Consider the following 13,544-nt stretch of genomic DNA (forward strand, 5'->3'; position numbering starts at 1 on the left):
CCTGCCCCCGTGCCCGGATCACACTCCCTCAGTCTCCTTTCCTGTCCCCGTGCCCGGATCACACTTGCTCCGTCTCCTTTCCTGCCCCCGTGCCCGGATCACACTCCCTCCGTCTCCTTTCCTGTCCCCGTGCCCGGATCACACTCCCTCGGTCTCCTTTCCTGTCCCCGTGCCCGGATCACACTCCCTCACTCTCGTTTCCTGCCACCGTGCCCGGATCACACTCGCTCAGTCTCCTTTCCTGCCCCCGTGCCCGGATCACACTCGCTCAGTCTCCTTTCCTGCCCCCGTGCCCGGATCACACTCCCTCAGTCTCCTTTCCTATCCCCGTGCCCGGATCACACTCCCTCAGTCTCCTTTCCTGCCCCCGTGCCCGGATCACACTCGCTCCGTCTCCTTTCCTGCCCCCGTGCCCGGATCACACTCCCTCAGTCTCCTTTCCTGCCCCCGTGCCCGGATCACACTCGCTCCGTCTCCTTTCCTGTCCCCGTGCCCGGATCACACTCGCTCCGTCTCCTTTCCTATCCCCGTGCCCGGATCACACTCGCTCCGTCTCCTTTCCTGCCCCCGTGCCCGGATCACACTCGCTCCGTCTCCTTTCCTGTCCCCGTGCCCGGATCACACTCCCTCAGTCTCCTTTCCTGCCCCCGTGCCCGGATCACACTCGCTCAGTCTCCTTTCCTGCCCCCGTGCCCGGATCACACTCGCTCCGTCTCCTTTCCTATCCCCGTGCCCGGATCACACTCGCTCCGTCTCCTTTCCTGTCCCCGTGCCCGGATCACACTCCCTCAGTCTCCTTTCCTGCCCCCGTGCCCGGATCACACTCGCTCCATCTCCTTTCCTGCCCCCGTGCCTGGATCACACTCCCTCAGTCTCCTTTCCTGCCCCCGTGCCCGGATCACACTCGCTCCGTCTCCTTTCCTGCCCCCGTGCCCGGATCACACTCCCTCAGTCTCCTTTCCTGTCCCCGTGCCCGGATCACACTCGCTCCGTCTCCTTTCCTGCCCCCGTGCCCGGATCACACTCCCTCCGTCTCCTTTCCTGACCCCGTGCCCGGATCACACTCCCTCCGTCTCCTTTCCTGTCCCCGTGCCCGGATCACACTCGCTCGGTCTCCTTTCCTGCCCCCGTGCCCGGATCACACTCCCTCAGTCTCCTTTCCTGCCCCCGTGCCCGGATCACACTCCCTCGGTCTCCTTTCCTATCCCCGTGCCCGGATCACACTCGCTCCGTCTCCTTTCCTGCCCCCGTGCCCGGATCACACTCGCTCCGTCTCCTTTCCTGCCCCCGTGCCCGGATCACACTCCCTCCGTCTCCTTTCCTATCCCCGTGCCCGGATCACACTCCCTCAGTCTCCTTTCCTGTCCCCGTGCCCGGATCACACTCCCTCAGTCTCCTTTCCTGTCCCCGTGCCCGGATCACACTCACTCAGTCTCCTTTCCTGCCCCCGTGCCCGGATCACACTCCCTCAGTCTCCTTTCCTGCCCCCGTGCCTGGATCACATTCCCTCGGTCTCCTTTCCTGTCCCCGTGCCCGGATCACACTCCCTCAGTCTCCTTTCCTGTCCCCGTGCCCGGATCACACTCCCTCAGCCTCCTTTCCTGTCCCCGTGCCCGGATCACACTCACTCAGTCTCCTTTCCTGCCCCCGTGCCCGGATCACACTCGCTCCGTCTCCTTTCCTATCCCCGTGCCCGGATCACACTCGCTCCGTCTCCTTTCCTGCCCCCGTGCCCGGATCACACTCGCTCCGTCTCCTTTCCTATCCCCGTGCCCGGATCACACTCGCTCCGTCTCCTTTCCTGCCCCCGTGCCCGGATCACACTCCCTCAGTCTCCTTTCCTGCCCCCGTGCCCGGATCACACTCGCTCCGTCTCCTTTCCTGTCCCCGTGCCCGGATCACACTCCCTCAGTCTCCTTTCCTGTCCCCGTGCCCGGATCACACTCCCTCAGTCTCCTTTCCTGCCCCCGTGCCCGGATCACACTCCCTCAGTCTCCTTTCCTGCCCCCGTGCCCGGATCACACTCGCTCCGTCTCCTTTCCTGCCCCCGTGCCCGGATCACACTCCCTCAGTCTCCTTTCCTGCCCCCGTGCCCGGATCACACTCGCTCCGTCTCCTTTCCTGTCCCTGTGCCCGGATCACACTCCCTCAGTCTCCTTTCCTGTCCCTGTGCCCGGATCACACTCCCTCAGTCTCCTTTCCTGCCCCCGTGCCCGGATCACACTCCCTCAGTCTCCTTTCCTGCCCCCGTGCCCGGATCACACTCCCTCAGTCTCCTTTCCTGCCCCCGTGCCCGGATCACACTCCCTCGGTCTCCTTTCCTATCCCCGTGCCCGGATCACACTCCCTCAGTCTCCTTTCCTGCCCCCGTGCCCGGATCACACTCCCTCAGTCTCCTTTCCTGCCCCCGTGCCCGGATCACACTCCCTCAGTCTCCTTTCCTGCCCCCGTGCCCGGATCACACTCCCTCAGTCTCCTTTCCTGCCCCCGTGCCCGGATCACACTCCCTCAGTCTCCTTTCCTGCCCCCGTGCCCGGATCACACTCGCTCCGTCTCCTTTCCTGTCCCTGTGCCCGGATCACACTCCCTCAGTCTCCTTTCCTGTCCCTGTGCCCGGATCACACTCCCTCAGTCTCCTTTCCTGCCCCCGTGCCCGGATCACACTCCCTCAGTCTCCTTTCCTGCCCCCGTGCCCGGATCACACTCCCTCAGTCTCCTTTCCTGCCCCCGTGCCCGGATCACACTCCCTCGGTCTCCTTTCCTATCCCCGTGCCCGGATCACACTCCCTCAGTCTCCTTTCCTGCCCCCGTGCCCGGATCACACTCCCTCAGTCTCCTTTCCTGCCCCCGTGCCCGGATCACACTCCCTCAGTCTCCTTTCCTGCCCCCGTGCCCGGATCACACTCCCTCAGTCTCCTTTCCTGCCCCCGTGCCCGGATCACACTCGCTCAGTCTCCTTTCCTGCCCCCGTGCCCGGATCACACTCCCTCAGTCTCCTTTCCTGCCCCCGTGCCCGGATCACATTCCCTCAGTCTCCTTTCCTGCCCCCGTGCCCGGATCACACTCGCTCCGTCTCCTTTCCTGCCCCCGTGCCCGGATCACACTCCCTCGGTCTCCTTTCCTATCCCCGTGCCTGGATCACACTCCCTCAGTCTCCTTTCCTGCCCCCGTGCCCGGATCACACTCCCTCAGTCTCCTTTCCTGCCCCCGTGCCCGGATCACACTCCCTCAGTCTCCTTTCCTGCCCCCGTGCCTGGATCACACTCGCTCGGTCTCCTTTCCTGCCCCCGTGCCCGGATCACACTCGCTCGGTCTCCTTTCCTGTCCCCGTGCCCGGATCACACTCCCTCAGTCTCCTTTCCTGCCCCCGTGCCCGGATCACACTCCCTCAGTCTCCTTTCCTGCCCCCGTGCCTGGATCACACTCCCTCGGTCTCCTTTCCTGCCCCCGTGCCCGGATCACACTCCCTCAGTCTCCTTTCCTGCCCCCGCGCCCGGATCACGAACATCTCGCTCTTTCCCTTGATTTAACTCGAATCGCCCAAAATAGCGCAGATTCTCCTAGTACCTCCATGATTTCGGTGATCCCCCCCCCCCACTGGGTCTGTAACATAAAGCAGCAAGTCATCCGCATGGAGAGAAATCCTGTGCTCCACCAACCCCCCCTCCCTCACTATCCCCCGCCACGCACACAATGCTCTAAGGACCATTGCTAAAGGCTCTATGGCCGGGGCAAACAGTAATGGGGAGAGCGGGCATCCCTGTCTTGTCCCTCTCCCAAAATTAAAATATTCTGACCGGGTTTAGTTGGTTCTCACATTTGCCACTGGGGCCGGATACAACAGCCCCACCCAGTCCACACATCCCCGCCCGAACCCAAACCTGCCGAAAATATCCCATAGGAACTTCCACTCCACCCGGTCGAAAGCCTTCTCCGTGCCCATGGCTACGACCACCTCAGCCTCACGCCCCTCCGCAGGCATCATTATAACATTAAGATGCCGTCTAATATTGGACGTCAAGTGCCTGCCCTTCACAAATCCCGTCTGATCTTCCCCGATTACCTCCGGGGCACAGTCCTCTATTCTGGTGGCCAAGATCTTTGCCAGTAATTTAGCATCTACATTTAAAAGGGAAATTGGCCTGTACGATCCACAGCACTCCGGGTCCTTGTCTCGCTTCAGGATGAGAGAGATTGATGCCTGTGATAGTGTTGGGGGAAGCGCTCCCAACTCCTTGGATTTATTGAAAGCCTTGACCAACAGCGGTCCCACTAGCCCCGAAAACGTTTTATAAAATTCCACCGGGAATCCGTCAGGTCCCGGGGCCTTACTCGATTGCCCCAATCTGTCTATCACTTCACCGAGCCCAATTGGGCCCCCTCAAGACTTCCACCAACTCCTCATTACCTTCGGGAACTCTGGCCTCCCCAGGAATTGGTTCATTCCCTCCCCCCCCCCCCCCCCCCCCGTAGGGGGTTCCGACTCATATAAACGACGATAGAATTCACGCAACACGTCATTAACCTCCCCCGGCTCCCTCACTACTTTCCCACTCACATCCTTCATTTTCACTATTTCTCTCACTGCTTCCTGCTTCCTCAGCTGATGTGCCTCCTGCTAGCTTTCTCCCCGTACGCGTACACTGCCCCCTTTTACCCTCCTCAGCCTTGCCTGTGGAAAGGAGCCCAAATTCCATTTGAAGTTTCTGACGCTACTTCAGAAGCTCCTCATTCGGAGACCGCGCATATCGCCTATCCACACGCAAGGTTTCTCCTACTAGCCCGTCGAGCTCCGCCCGTTCAGCCCTCTCCCTATGGGCCCCGAATCAAAATATATTTCCCTCTGATGACCGCTTTCACTGCCTCCCACACTACCCCAGCCACGGTCTCTCCCATGCCGTTGGTTTTTATATTCCCCGAATGGCCTCCCTCACTCGCTCACAGCCCTGCATCTAGCCTCCGCTGTGGGCGCTGAGAGTTTTCTGTGTTCAGGTCGAGCCAATGTGGCGCATGGTCCGATACTTCGATTGCTGAATACTCTGTGTCCACCACCCCCACGAACAATGTTTTGTCCAGTATAAAAAAAGAGATCCTGGAGTACGCCTTGTGCACATGAGAGTAGAATGAATATTCCTTGCCCCTTGGCTTCTCGAATCTCCATGGATCAACCCCCCCCCCCCCATGTGCTCCATGAACCCCCGCAGCTCTTTCGCCATTGCTGATACTTTCCCCGACCTCGAACTCGACCCGGTCCATCCCAGAATCCAAGACCGTGTGAAAATCACCCCCCATAACCAACCGGTGCGAGTCGAGGTCCGGGACTTTTCCCAGCATCATCCTAACAGACGCGACATCATCCCAGTTCGGGGCAGATATATTTACCAGCACCACTGCCATTCCCTCCAGTTTCCGCTCACCAGAATAAATCTGCCTCCCGGGTCTGTGTCCATTTTCCACACCTCAAACACCACCCTTTTGTTAAACAGGATGGCCCCCCCTTGTTTTAAAGTCCAATCCTGAATGGAACACCTGTCCGACCATCCCTTTTTCAGTCTAAATTCATCCCCCAGCTTCAAGTGTGTCTCCTGTAAAATGGCCCCGTCCGCCTTTAACTGTCTCAAGTGTGCGAACACACTGGCCCTCTTGACCGGCCCATTCAGGCCACAAACAATCCACGTAACCAATCTGGTCGGGGGGGGGGGGGGGGGGGGGGGGGGGGGGTCTTGCACCCCTCCCCTGTCAATCAGCCATGACCTTTCCTAGGCCAGCCCTTAGCCCATGGCCCACACCTCCCAGATCCGCCCCTCGGCCACAACTGCCGTCTAGTCTCCATCTCCAGCCTCCTGGAAGTCCCCTGATCATCAGCAGTACCCCCCCCACCGCCTCCCCACCCCCTCCCCCGTCACTTTCCAGCTCACCCCCCACTTTGCTCCCGTGAACCAGCTTGACCAGCTAGCCTAGCAGATCCCGCCCCTGGCGCCGAGGATTCTACCACCTGCTGGAAATTTACCCCCCAACTCTTTACATAAGTTTTCAAAACAATAGCCCCAAACACAGAAAGCAGACAAACCATCCACTTAAGGTCTAGGCTCAACGGCCCACCCCTCCCCCTTTACAACATCTGATCAATCCCATCACCTTCAAACAGAGCCCCAAACAATGAAGTGAAAAAAAACCCAGGATAAATGGAAAGACAGAAAATATTGTGTGTGCAGACACTCAGACAGATGTCTTTCCTTCGGAGAACATCTTCGTTTGAGAACTTTTATTCACCCCCTCCATTTTATTCTTCTTTACAAACACAACAAAAAAAGGAAGAAACTGTACCTTGGAACATACACTAAAAGGTCAAAGTTAGATAACTCAGAGAAATCCTTCTCTTCCCAGTCATCGCAACTCCAGTTACAGCGCACCACAGAACATTTTGCTTTAAATCGCTGCTGACCAGTTTGCTCTTTTTTTTTTAAGTCCTTATGGGTCCCCCAGGTTGTTGTCTTTCATAAAGACCGCCACTTCTTCCGGCGAGCCAAAATATAGTTCCCGTTCCTCATAGGCTACCCAAAGACGGGCCGGGTAAAGCAGTCCAAATTTTATTCCCTTCGCATACTGTAGCCACCTGAGTTGGCCAATTCCTGATGTAAAATGGAGAACAGCAAAGGCTGAAGGGAAATTCAGCCAACACAGGCAGAAACCAGCAGGTGCAGGTTTACTGTGTATTAAACTCTGCAAAAGTCCAGACAGCATCGATACAAGCAGCCATCTGCATAATAATGTAGCAGCTATCTACATACTAATGCGCGATCCCCGGGAACAATGGCAACATTTGGGACAAACAAAGTCAAGCCTGACTCCCCGGCGCCAGCAGGAGCCAACACAAAAGAGGTTAACGGACACCTCAAGACCGCCCATCGATCAGGGAACCGCTCCAGTATTGGAGAAATCGAACCAAGCGATTGGAACGAAGTCCAATCACCTAGAACCAGGTACAGGGTCCGCCCCGAAAGGCAGGAAGCCCCTGGGGACTATAAAAGTTAAGCCCCAAGTTCAAATCGTTCTTCTTGACCGGGTCACACAGCAACGCAAACCAACCTTGACCGTGACCGGTTCAACTGCCGCCGAGATCCAGTAAGTCTTAAGTCAACGCTCGCTACGAGATAGGCGCTCCTAGCTACCAGTCCGTACAAACTTCGAATCCCGCAGACTCAGAACCCGAACGAAAGGCCATTTGTTCCCCTGACCTGGTGGGCCAGTCCGAAGTTAAGTATAGGCCTGTTAGATGTAGAAATAGCTTAGACGTAGAATTTGTGCACGAGTAGCGATTACTGTGTATAATAAATGTGCTTTGATTTGAATCTTACTAATCGGTGTATTGAGTTATTGATCATTACTTGGACTTGAACCTCGTGGCGGTATCATAAAGATACCTGGCGACTCAAGAGCAAAGGTTATAAAACAGAGCCAATTGAACCAACCAAAAGTTAGCAACAATACATGGCCACTTTAACTTTATTAAAACTCTCCCTCCTCTCAGCAAGTTCTGCTCCCAAGTCTTGGTAAACCCAGATCTCGGCTTCATCCTATACGAACCGTTTTGTCTGCCTAGCCCATCTCATGATGTGTTCCTTGTCCAGGAATCGGTGTAGCCTCACCACCATCGCCATTGGGCGCTCACGACCCTGGGGCTTGCGCGTAAGTGCCCTGTGAGGTTGGTCCATCTCCAACGGCCTGTCGAACGTCTCTTCCCCCATCATTTTCTCGAACATCTTCACAACATACGTACCAGCATCCGATCCTTCCTTTCCCTCTGGCAGATCGACGATCCGAATGTTCTGCTTGCGAGAACGATTCTCCAGGTCTTCCACCTTTTCCAGCAGTCGCTTTTGCCGATCCTGTAAAATGCCACTTTGCAGTGCCATCCCAGCGGACTGCTCCTCTTGTTCCATCACCTGCTCCTGTAGCTTTTGGATCGACTGTCCCTGGGCCGTCACTGTCACCTCCATCCAGTCGACAGCCTCCTTAATCGAGGCTAGCACCTTGGTCAGGTCCTCCGCACACTCCTTACGGCACCGGGCGAACTTCTCATCCAGGTATGTAACCAACTGATCCACCGACCATTGGGCCGGCGGGGCTGGACCTCGCTTCTCTGTCATTGCAGCCACCAAGCTCAGATCCTCGCCTCCAACCAGCTTTTGATTCCTTCTTTTGCGATTATTGTTTGAGCGTGGTTCCATAGGATAGGCCTTTTCCTCCTCTCGTTTTATCCACTTCTGTTAGAAAAAATTTCCGCGAAAATCCAGGTTAAAAAGCCGTTACAAAAAACCACCAAGCATGGGAGCTGCTAAATGTGCGACTGTTCACAGCACAGTCGCCACCGGAAGCGAGTGTCGATATTTTATATATTCACACACTATTGCAGAGTTGACGAGCCAGATTTTCAATTGTCGTGAAATTGTCTCAGGAGCATGGTGCAACTTCCAAATGCAGAGAGGAGGCGAGAAATGGGAACGAACTCATGGCGGCTTATTGACTGTCTTGGAAAGCTGCAGATCGGTGAACGCAAACTGACTGCTGTGTGTTAACGCACAGTCTGGTGTACGCTGCCGCACCGTCCGGTGTGTGTTAGCGTATAGTCTGGTGTACGCTGCCGCACAGTCCGGTGTGTGTTAGCGTATAGTCTGGTGTACGCTGCCGCACAGTCCGGTGTGTGCTAGTGTACAGGCCGGTGTACGTTGCCGCACATTTCGGTTTATGTCACCGCACAGTCCACAAACCGGTGTACATTAGCGCACAGTCTGACAAAAGTTAGTGCATAGTCTGGGGTACTTTAGCGCACAGTCTGGCGTATGTTAGCGCAAGTCAGGTGTACGATAGCGTAGTCCGCTGTACGTTAGCGCACAGTCTGGTGTACATTAGTGCAGTCTGGTGTATATTAGCGCACAGTCTGATGTAAGTTAGCGCAGTCTGATGTAAGTTAGCGCAGTCTGGTGTACGTTAGTGCAGTCTGGTGTATATTAGCGCACAGTCTGATGTATCTTAACGCAGTCTGGTGTGAGGTAACACAGTCTGGTGTACGTGTACGCACAGTCCGGTGTGGAGTTTAGAATGATGAGAGGAGATCTGATTGAGGTGTATAAAATTCTGACAGGGCTGGACAGACCACTGCACAGTCCCTTCATGGGGTCCAGAGTCGATGTTGAGGACTCCCAGGGCATTTCCCTCCCGACTGTGTCCCACTGTGCCGCCACCTTTGCTGGGTCTGTCCTGTCAGATTTAGGAACTGAATTTAAATTCCACCAGTTTGTAGGATTTGAATCCGTGTCCTCAGAGAAATAGCCTGTGACATTACCACAACGTCACAACATGCTGCAGTGTGAAACATTGACACACCTGTCCCCACATTACTTATCGCAGTGATATACATCCCTATACTGTACATTTAGTATCTCTTACCTGCTATGAGTTCATAAAGGTGAAAGCTGCTGGAGGGGGAAGTATTTGCATCGAGCTGTTGTGGTCCTTGACAATAGGCCCGACACTCTGCCTCAGCGAGCCAATACTGCTTCAGTGCCTCTTCAAACGAATCAATGGCTAAAAGATATTGTTCCTCATCGTACTGCTTCAACCCAATGTTAAACGCCTCCTGGGAATGGGTGAAACAAGAATTAAAGTTTATACAGTCAAAACAACAGGGAAATTCTGTACAACACATTCACAATCTTCAAATCAACAAGAAACACTTAATGAAAAGGATGAAAATGATATGTGGTTAATCTGTTTGTAGAATATCCCCAGTTACTCAGTGAAGGTGAAGGTGAGACACAGAGGAGATTTCATAACCTGGTAGCTTTTAGATCCCTGAACAATAGATGAAGCTGGAGTGGGAATGGTGACACCCAGAAAACCACCCCGGAAAAGGCCAGAATTCCTTCTTGAACTAAATTAGTGGAACCAGTCAGGATTTTGTCACAGACTGCTTCAAGTTCACTTTTACTGACGTCAGTGACAACGAGGGGATTTTCACAGTAACTTCATTGCAGTGTTAATGTAAGCCTACTTGTGACAATAAAGATTATTATTTAAAAAACAGGCTTGTGGGCCCATATTAACTGGACAGAATTCCCTGCCGATCAGAACGTATTCCGGAAATCCCAGTGCACCACTGATGTCTCCCCAGCAACTTCTTACCATGTAGGGTCTCATCTCTCGGTCAATGAAATGAGATTCCTTCACCCCCTCCATCTGCTTGTACCGTTCCAGACTCTCCCTCATTTCCATATGTTCCGGGTTTGCCAGGAAGAAGGTGTGGGCTGCCTCTGCTGCTTTATCCAATTCATTCAGCTTCAAACAAATAAATACACCGTGCGTGTTAACCAAGGCAGATTAGAGATGGGAACATAGTCACCTTGATACACTGTGTTCATATTCCAGCAGCTTCACAGAGTGAGAAAAACCTTTTCCAATATATCTTCCCCGTCGACAGTTTTTAATAAAAGTCTTTACTTTTCTCCTGTAATAGTCTCGGATAACCAACGTGCGGACAGGAAATCTAACAGTGATCAAAGATCAAGTCCCCTTCACCCACAACCCGTCAGCTCCCACCAACAATTCACGGAACATGACAACTAGTCAAACACTCAAGCCCACTGGCATCCAAAAAAATCATGGTTAATGTTATTTATTGTTCACTGTCACTGTATAACACTGGGGTACAGTACTGGTGGGGATGGGTCTGTCACTGTATAACATTGGGTTACAGTACTGGTGGGGACAGGTCTGTCACTGTATAACACTGGGGTACAGTACTGGTGGGGACGGGTCTGTCACTGTATAACACTGGGGTACAGTACTGGTGGGGACTGGTCTGTCGCTGTATAACACTGTGGTACAGTACTGGTGGGGACGGGTCTGTCACTGTATAACACTGGGGTACAGTACTGGTGGGGATGGGTCTGTCACTGTATAACATTGGGTTACAGTACTGGTGGGGACAGGTCTGTCACTGTATAACACTGGGGTACAATACTGGTGGGGACTGGTCTGTCGCTGTATAACACTGGGGTACAGTACTGGTGGGGATGGGTCTGTTACTGTTAACACTGGGGTACAGTACTGGTGGGGATGGGTCTGTCACTGTATAACACTGGGGTACAGTACTGGTGGGGACGGGTCAGTCACTGTATAACACTGGGGTACAGTACTGGTGGGGACGGGTCAGTCACTGTATAACACTGGGGTACAGTACTGGTGGGGACTGGTCTGTCGCTGTATAACACTGGGGTACAGTACTGGTGGGGACGGGTCTGTCACTGTATAACACTGGGGTACAGTACTGGTGGGGACGGGTCAGTCACTGTATAACACTGGGGTACAGTACTGGTGGGGACGGGTCAGTCACTGTATAACACTGGGGTACAGTACTGGTGGGGACTGGTCTGTCGCTGTATAACACTGGGGTACAGTACTGGTGGGGACTGGTCTGTCACTGTATAACACTGGGGTACAGTACTGGTGGGGACTGGTCTGTCGCTGTATAACACTGGGGTACGGTACTGGTGGGGACGGGTCTGCCACTGTATAACACTGGGGTACAGTACTGGTGGGGATGAGTCTGTTGCTGTATAACACTGGGGTACAGTACTGGTGGGGACTGGTCTGTCACTGTATAACACTGGGGTACAGTACTGGTGGGGACGGGTCTGTCACTGTATAACACTGGGGTACAGTACTGGTGGGGATGGGTCTGTTACTGTATAACACTGGGGTACAGTACTGGTGGGGACTGGTCTGTCACTGTATAACACTGGGGTACAGTACTGGTGGGGACGGGTCTGTCACTGTATAACACTGGGGTACAGTACTGGTGGGGACGGGTCTGTCACTGTATAACACTGGGGTACAGTACTGGTGGGGACGGGTCTGTCACTGTATAACACTGCGGTACAGTACTGGTGGGGACAGGTCTGTCACTGTATAACACTGGGGTACAGTACTGTTGGGGACAGATCTGTCACTGTATAACACTGGGGTACAGTACTGGTGGGGTCGGGTCTGTCACTGTATAACACTGGGGTACAGTACTGGTGGGGACTGGTCTGTCACTGTATAACACTGGGGTACAGTACTGGTGGGGACGGGTCTGTCACTGTATAACACTGGGGTACAGTACTGGTGCGGCAGATCTGTCACTGTATAACACTGGGGTACAGTACTGGTGGGGTCGGGTCTGTCACTGTATAACTCTGGGGCACAGTACTGGTGGGGACAGGTCTGTCACTGTATAACACTGGGGTACAGTACTGGTGGGGATGGGTCGGTCACTGTATAACACTGGGGTACAGTACTGGTGGGGACGGGTCTGTCACTGTATAACACTGGGGTACAGTACTGGTGGGGACGGGTCTGTCACTATAACACTGGGGTACAGCACCAGTGGACATGTGTCTGTTACTGTATAACACGGATACAGTACATGTGGGGATGAGTCTGTCACTGTATAACACTGGGGTACAGTACTGGTGGGGACGGGTCTGTCACTGTATAACACTGGGGTACAGTACTGGTGGGGACAGGTCTGTCACTGTATAACACTGGGGTACAGTACTGGTGGGGACGGGTCTGACACTGTATAACAGTGGGGTACAGTACTGGTGGGGATGGGTCTGTCACTGTATAACACTGGGGTACAGTACTGGTGGGGATGGGCCTGTCACTGTATAACACTGGGGTACAGTACTGGTGGGGACGGGTCTGACACTGTATAACACTGGGGAACAGTACTGGTGGGGATGGGCCTGTCACTGTATAACACTGGGGAACAGTACTGGTGGGGATGGGCCTGTCACTGTATAACACTGGTGTACAGTACTCTGTATAAAACTGGGTAACACTGGGGTACAGTACTCTGTATAACACTGGGTAACACTGGGGTACAGTACTCTGCATAACACTGGGGTACAGTACTCTGTATAACACTGGGGTACAGTACTCTGCATAACACTGGGGTACAGTACTCTGTATAACACTGGGGTACAGTACTCTGTATAACACTGGGTAACACTGGGGTACAGTACTCTGTATAACACTGGGTAACACTGTAGAACACTGTAGAGCACTGGGTAACTACTGCTACATTATAACTGAAGCGCTGGTGTTTTGTTAAATTATTCACTCCTGAAATTCACTTGATCGTCGTTTCCATTTTCATTCGTGTTCTAACACCTGCAGTGTCTTTCCATGTCTTTTTAATGGATCGATATTTTAGAAGTCTGTTTCTGAAGACGTTTATAGGTCACTGACTCCTTTGATTTATCTTCTTCGAGTTTTAGAGTTTACTCTTAAATGTTTCAGTGATTTCCAGCTCAGTGCCGACTGCACGGGAGGCCACTGGAGAGCTATCCGACATGCATATTGGGAATCCCGGGATTATAATAATATGACAATCGCGTATTGTCACAAGTAGGCTTCAATGAAGTTACTGTAAAAAGCCCCTAGTCGCCACATTCCGGCGCCTGTTCGGGGAGGGAGCAGCAGATGGAAGTTGCAGC

General features: G+C 53.7%; 1 protein-coding gene across 2 annotated transcripts in view; it reads right to left on the bottom strand.

Moving 5' to 3' along the window:
- Positions 1-13,544, bottom strand: part of p3h2 (prolyl 3-hydroxylase 2) — a 290,038-nt gene that overhangs the window by 83,010 nt on the left and 193,484 nt on the right. For both annotated transcript variants that reach the window (XM_072473639.1, XM_072473641.1), the window contains exons 2-3: positions 10,186-10,338; positions 9,451-9,640 (exon numbers count right to left, since the gene is read on the bottom strand). In XM_072473639.1, coding sequence (XP_072329740.1) covers positions 9,451-9,640; positions 10,186-10,338 — 343 coding nt within the window. The remainder of the gene's footprint in view (positions 1-9,450; positions 9,641-10,185; positions 10,339-13,544) is intronic.

The sequence above is a fragment of the Scyliorhinus torazame genome, chromosome 14, assembly GCF_047496885.1.
Source record: "Scyliorhinus torazame isolate Kashiwa2021f chromosome 14, sScyTor2.1, whole genome shotgun sequence".
Lineage (NCBI taxonomy): Eukaryota > Metazoa > Chordata > Chondrichthyes > Carcharhiniformes > Scyliorhinidae > Scyliorhinus > Scyliorhinus torazame.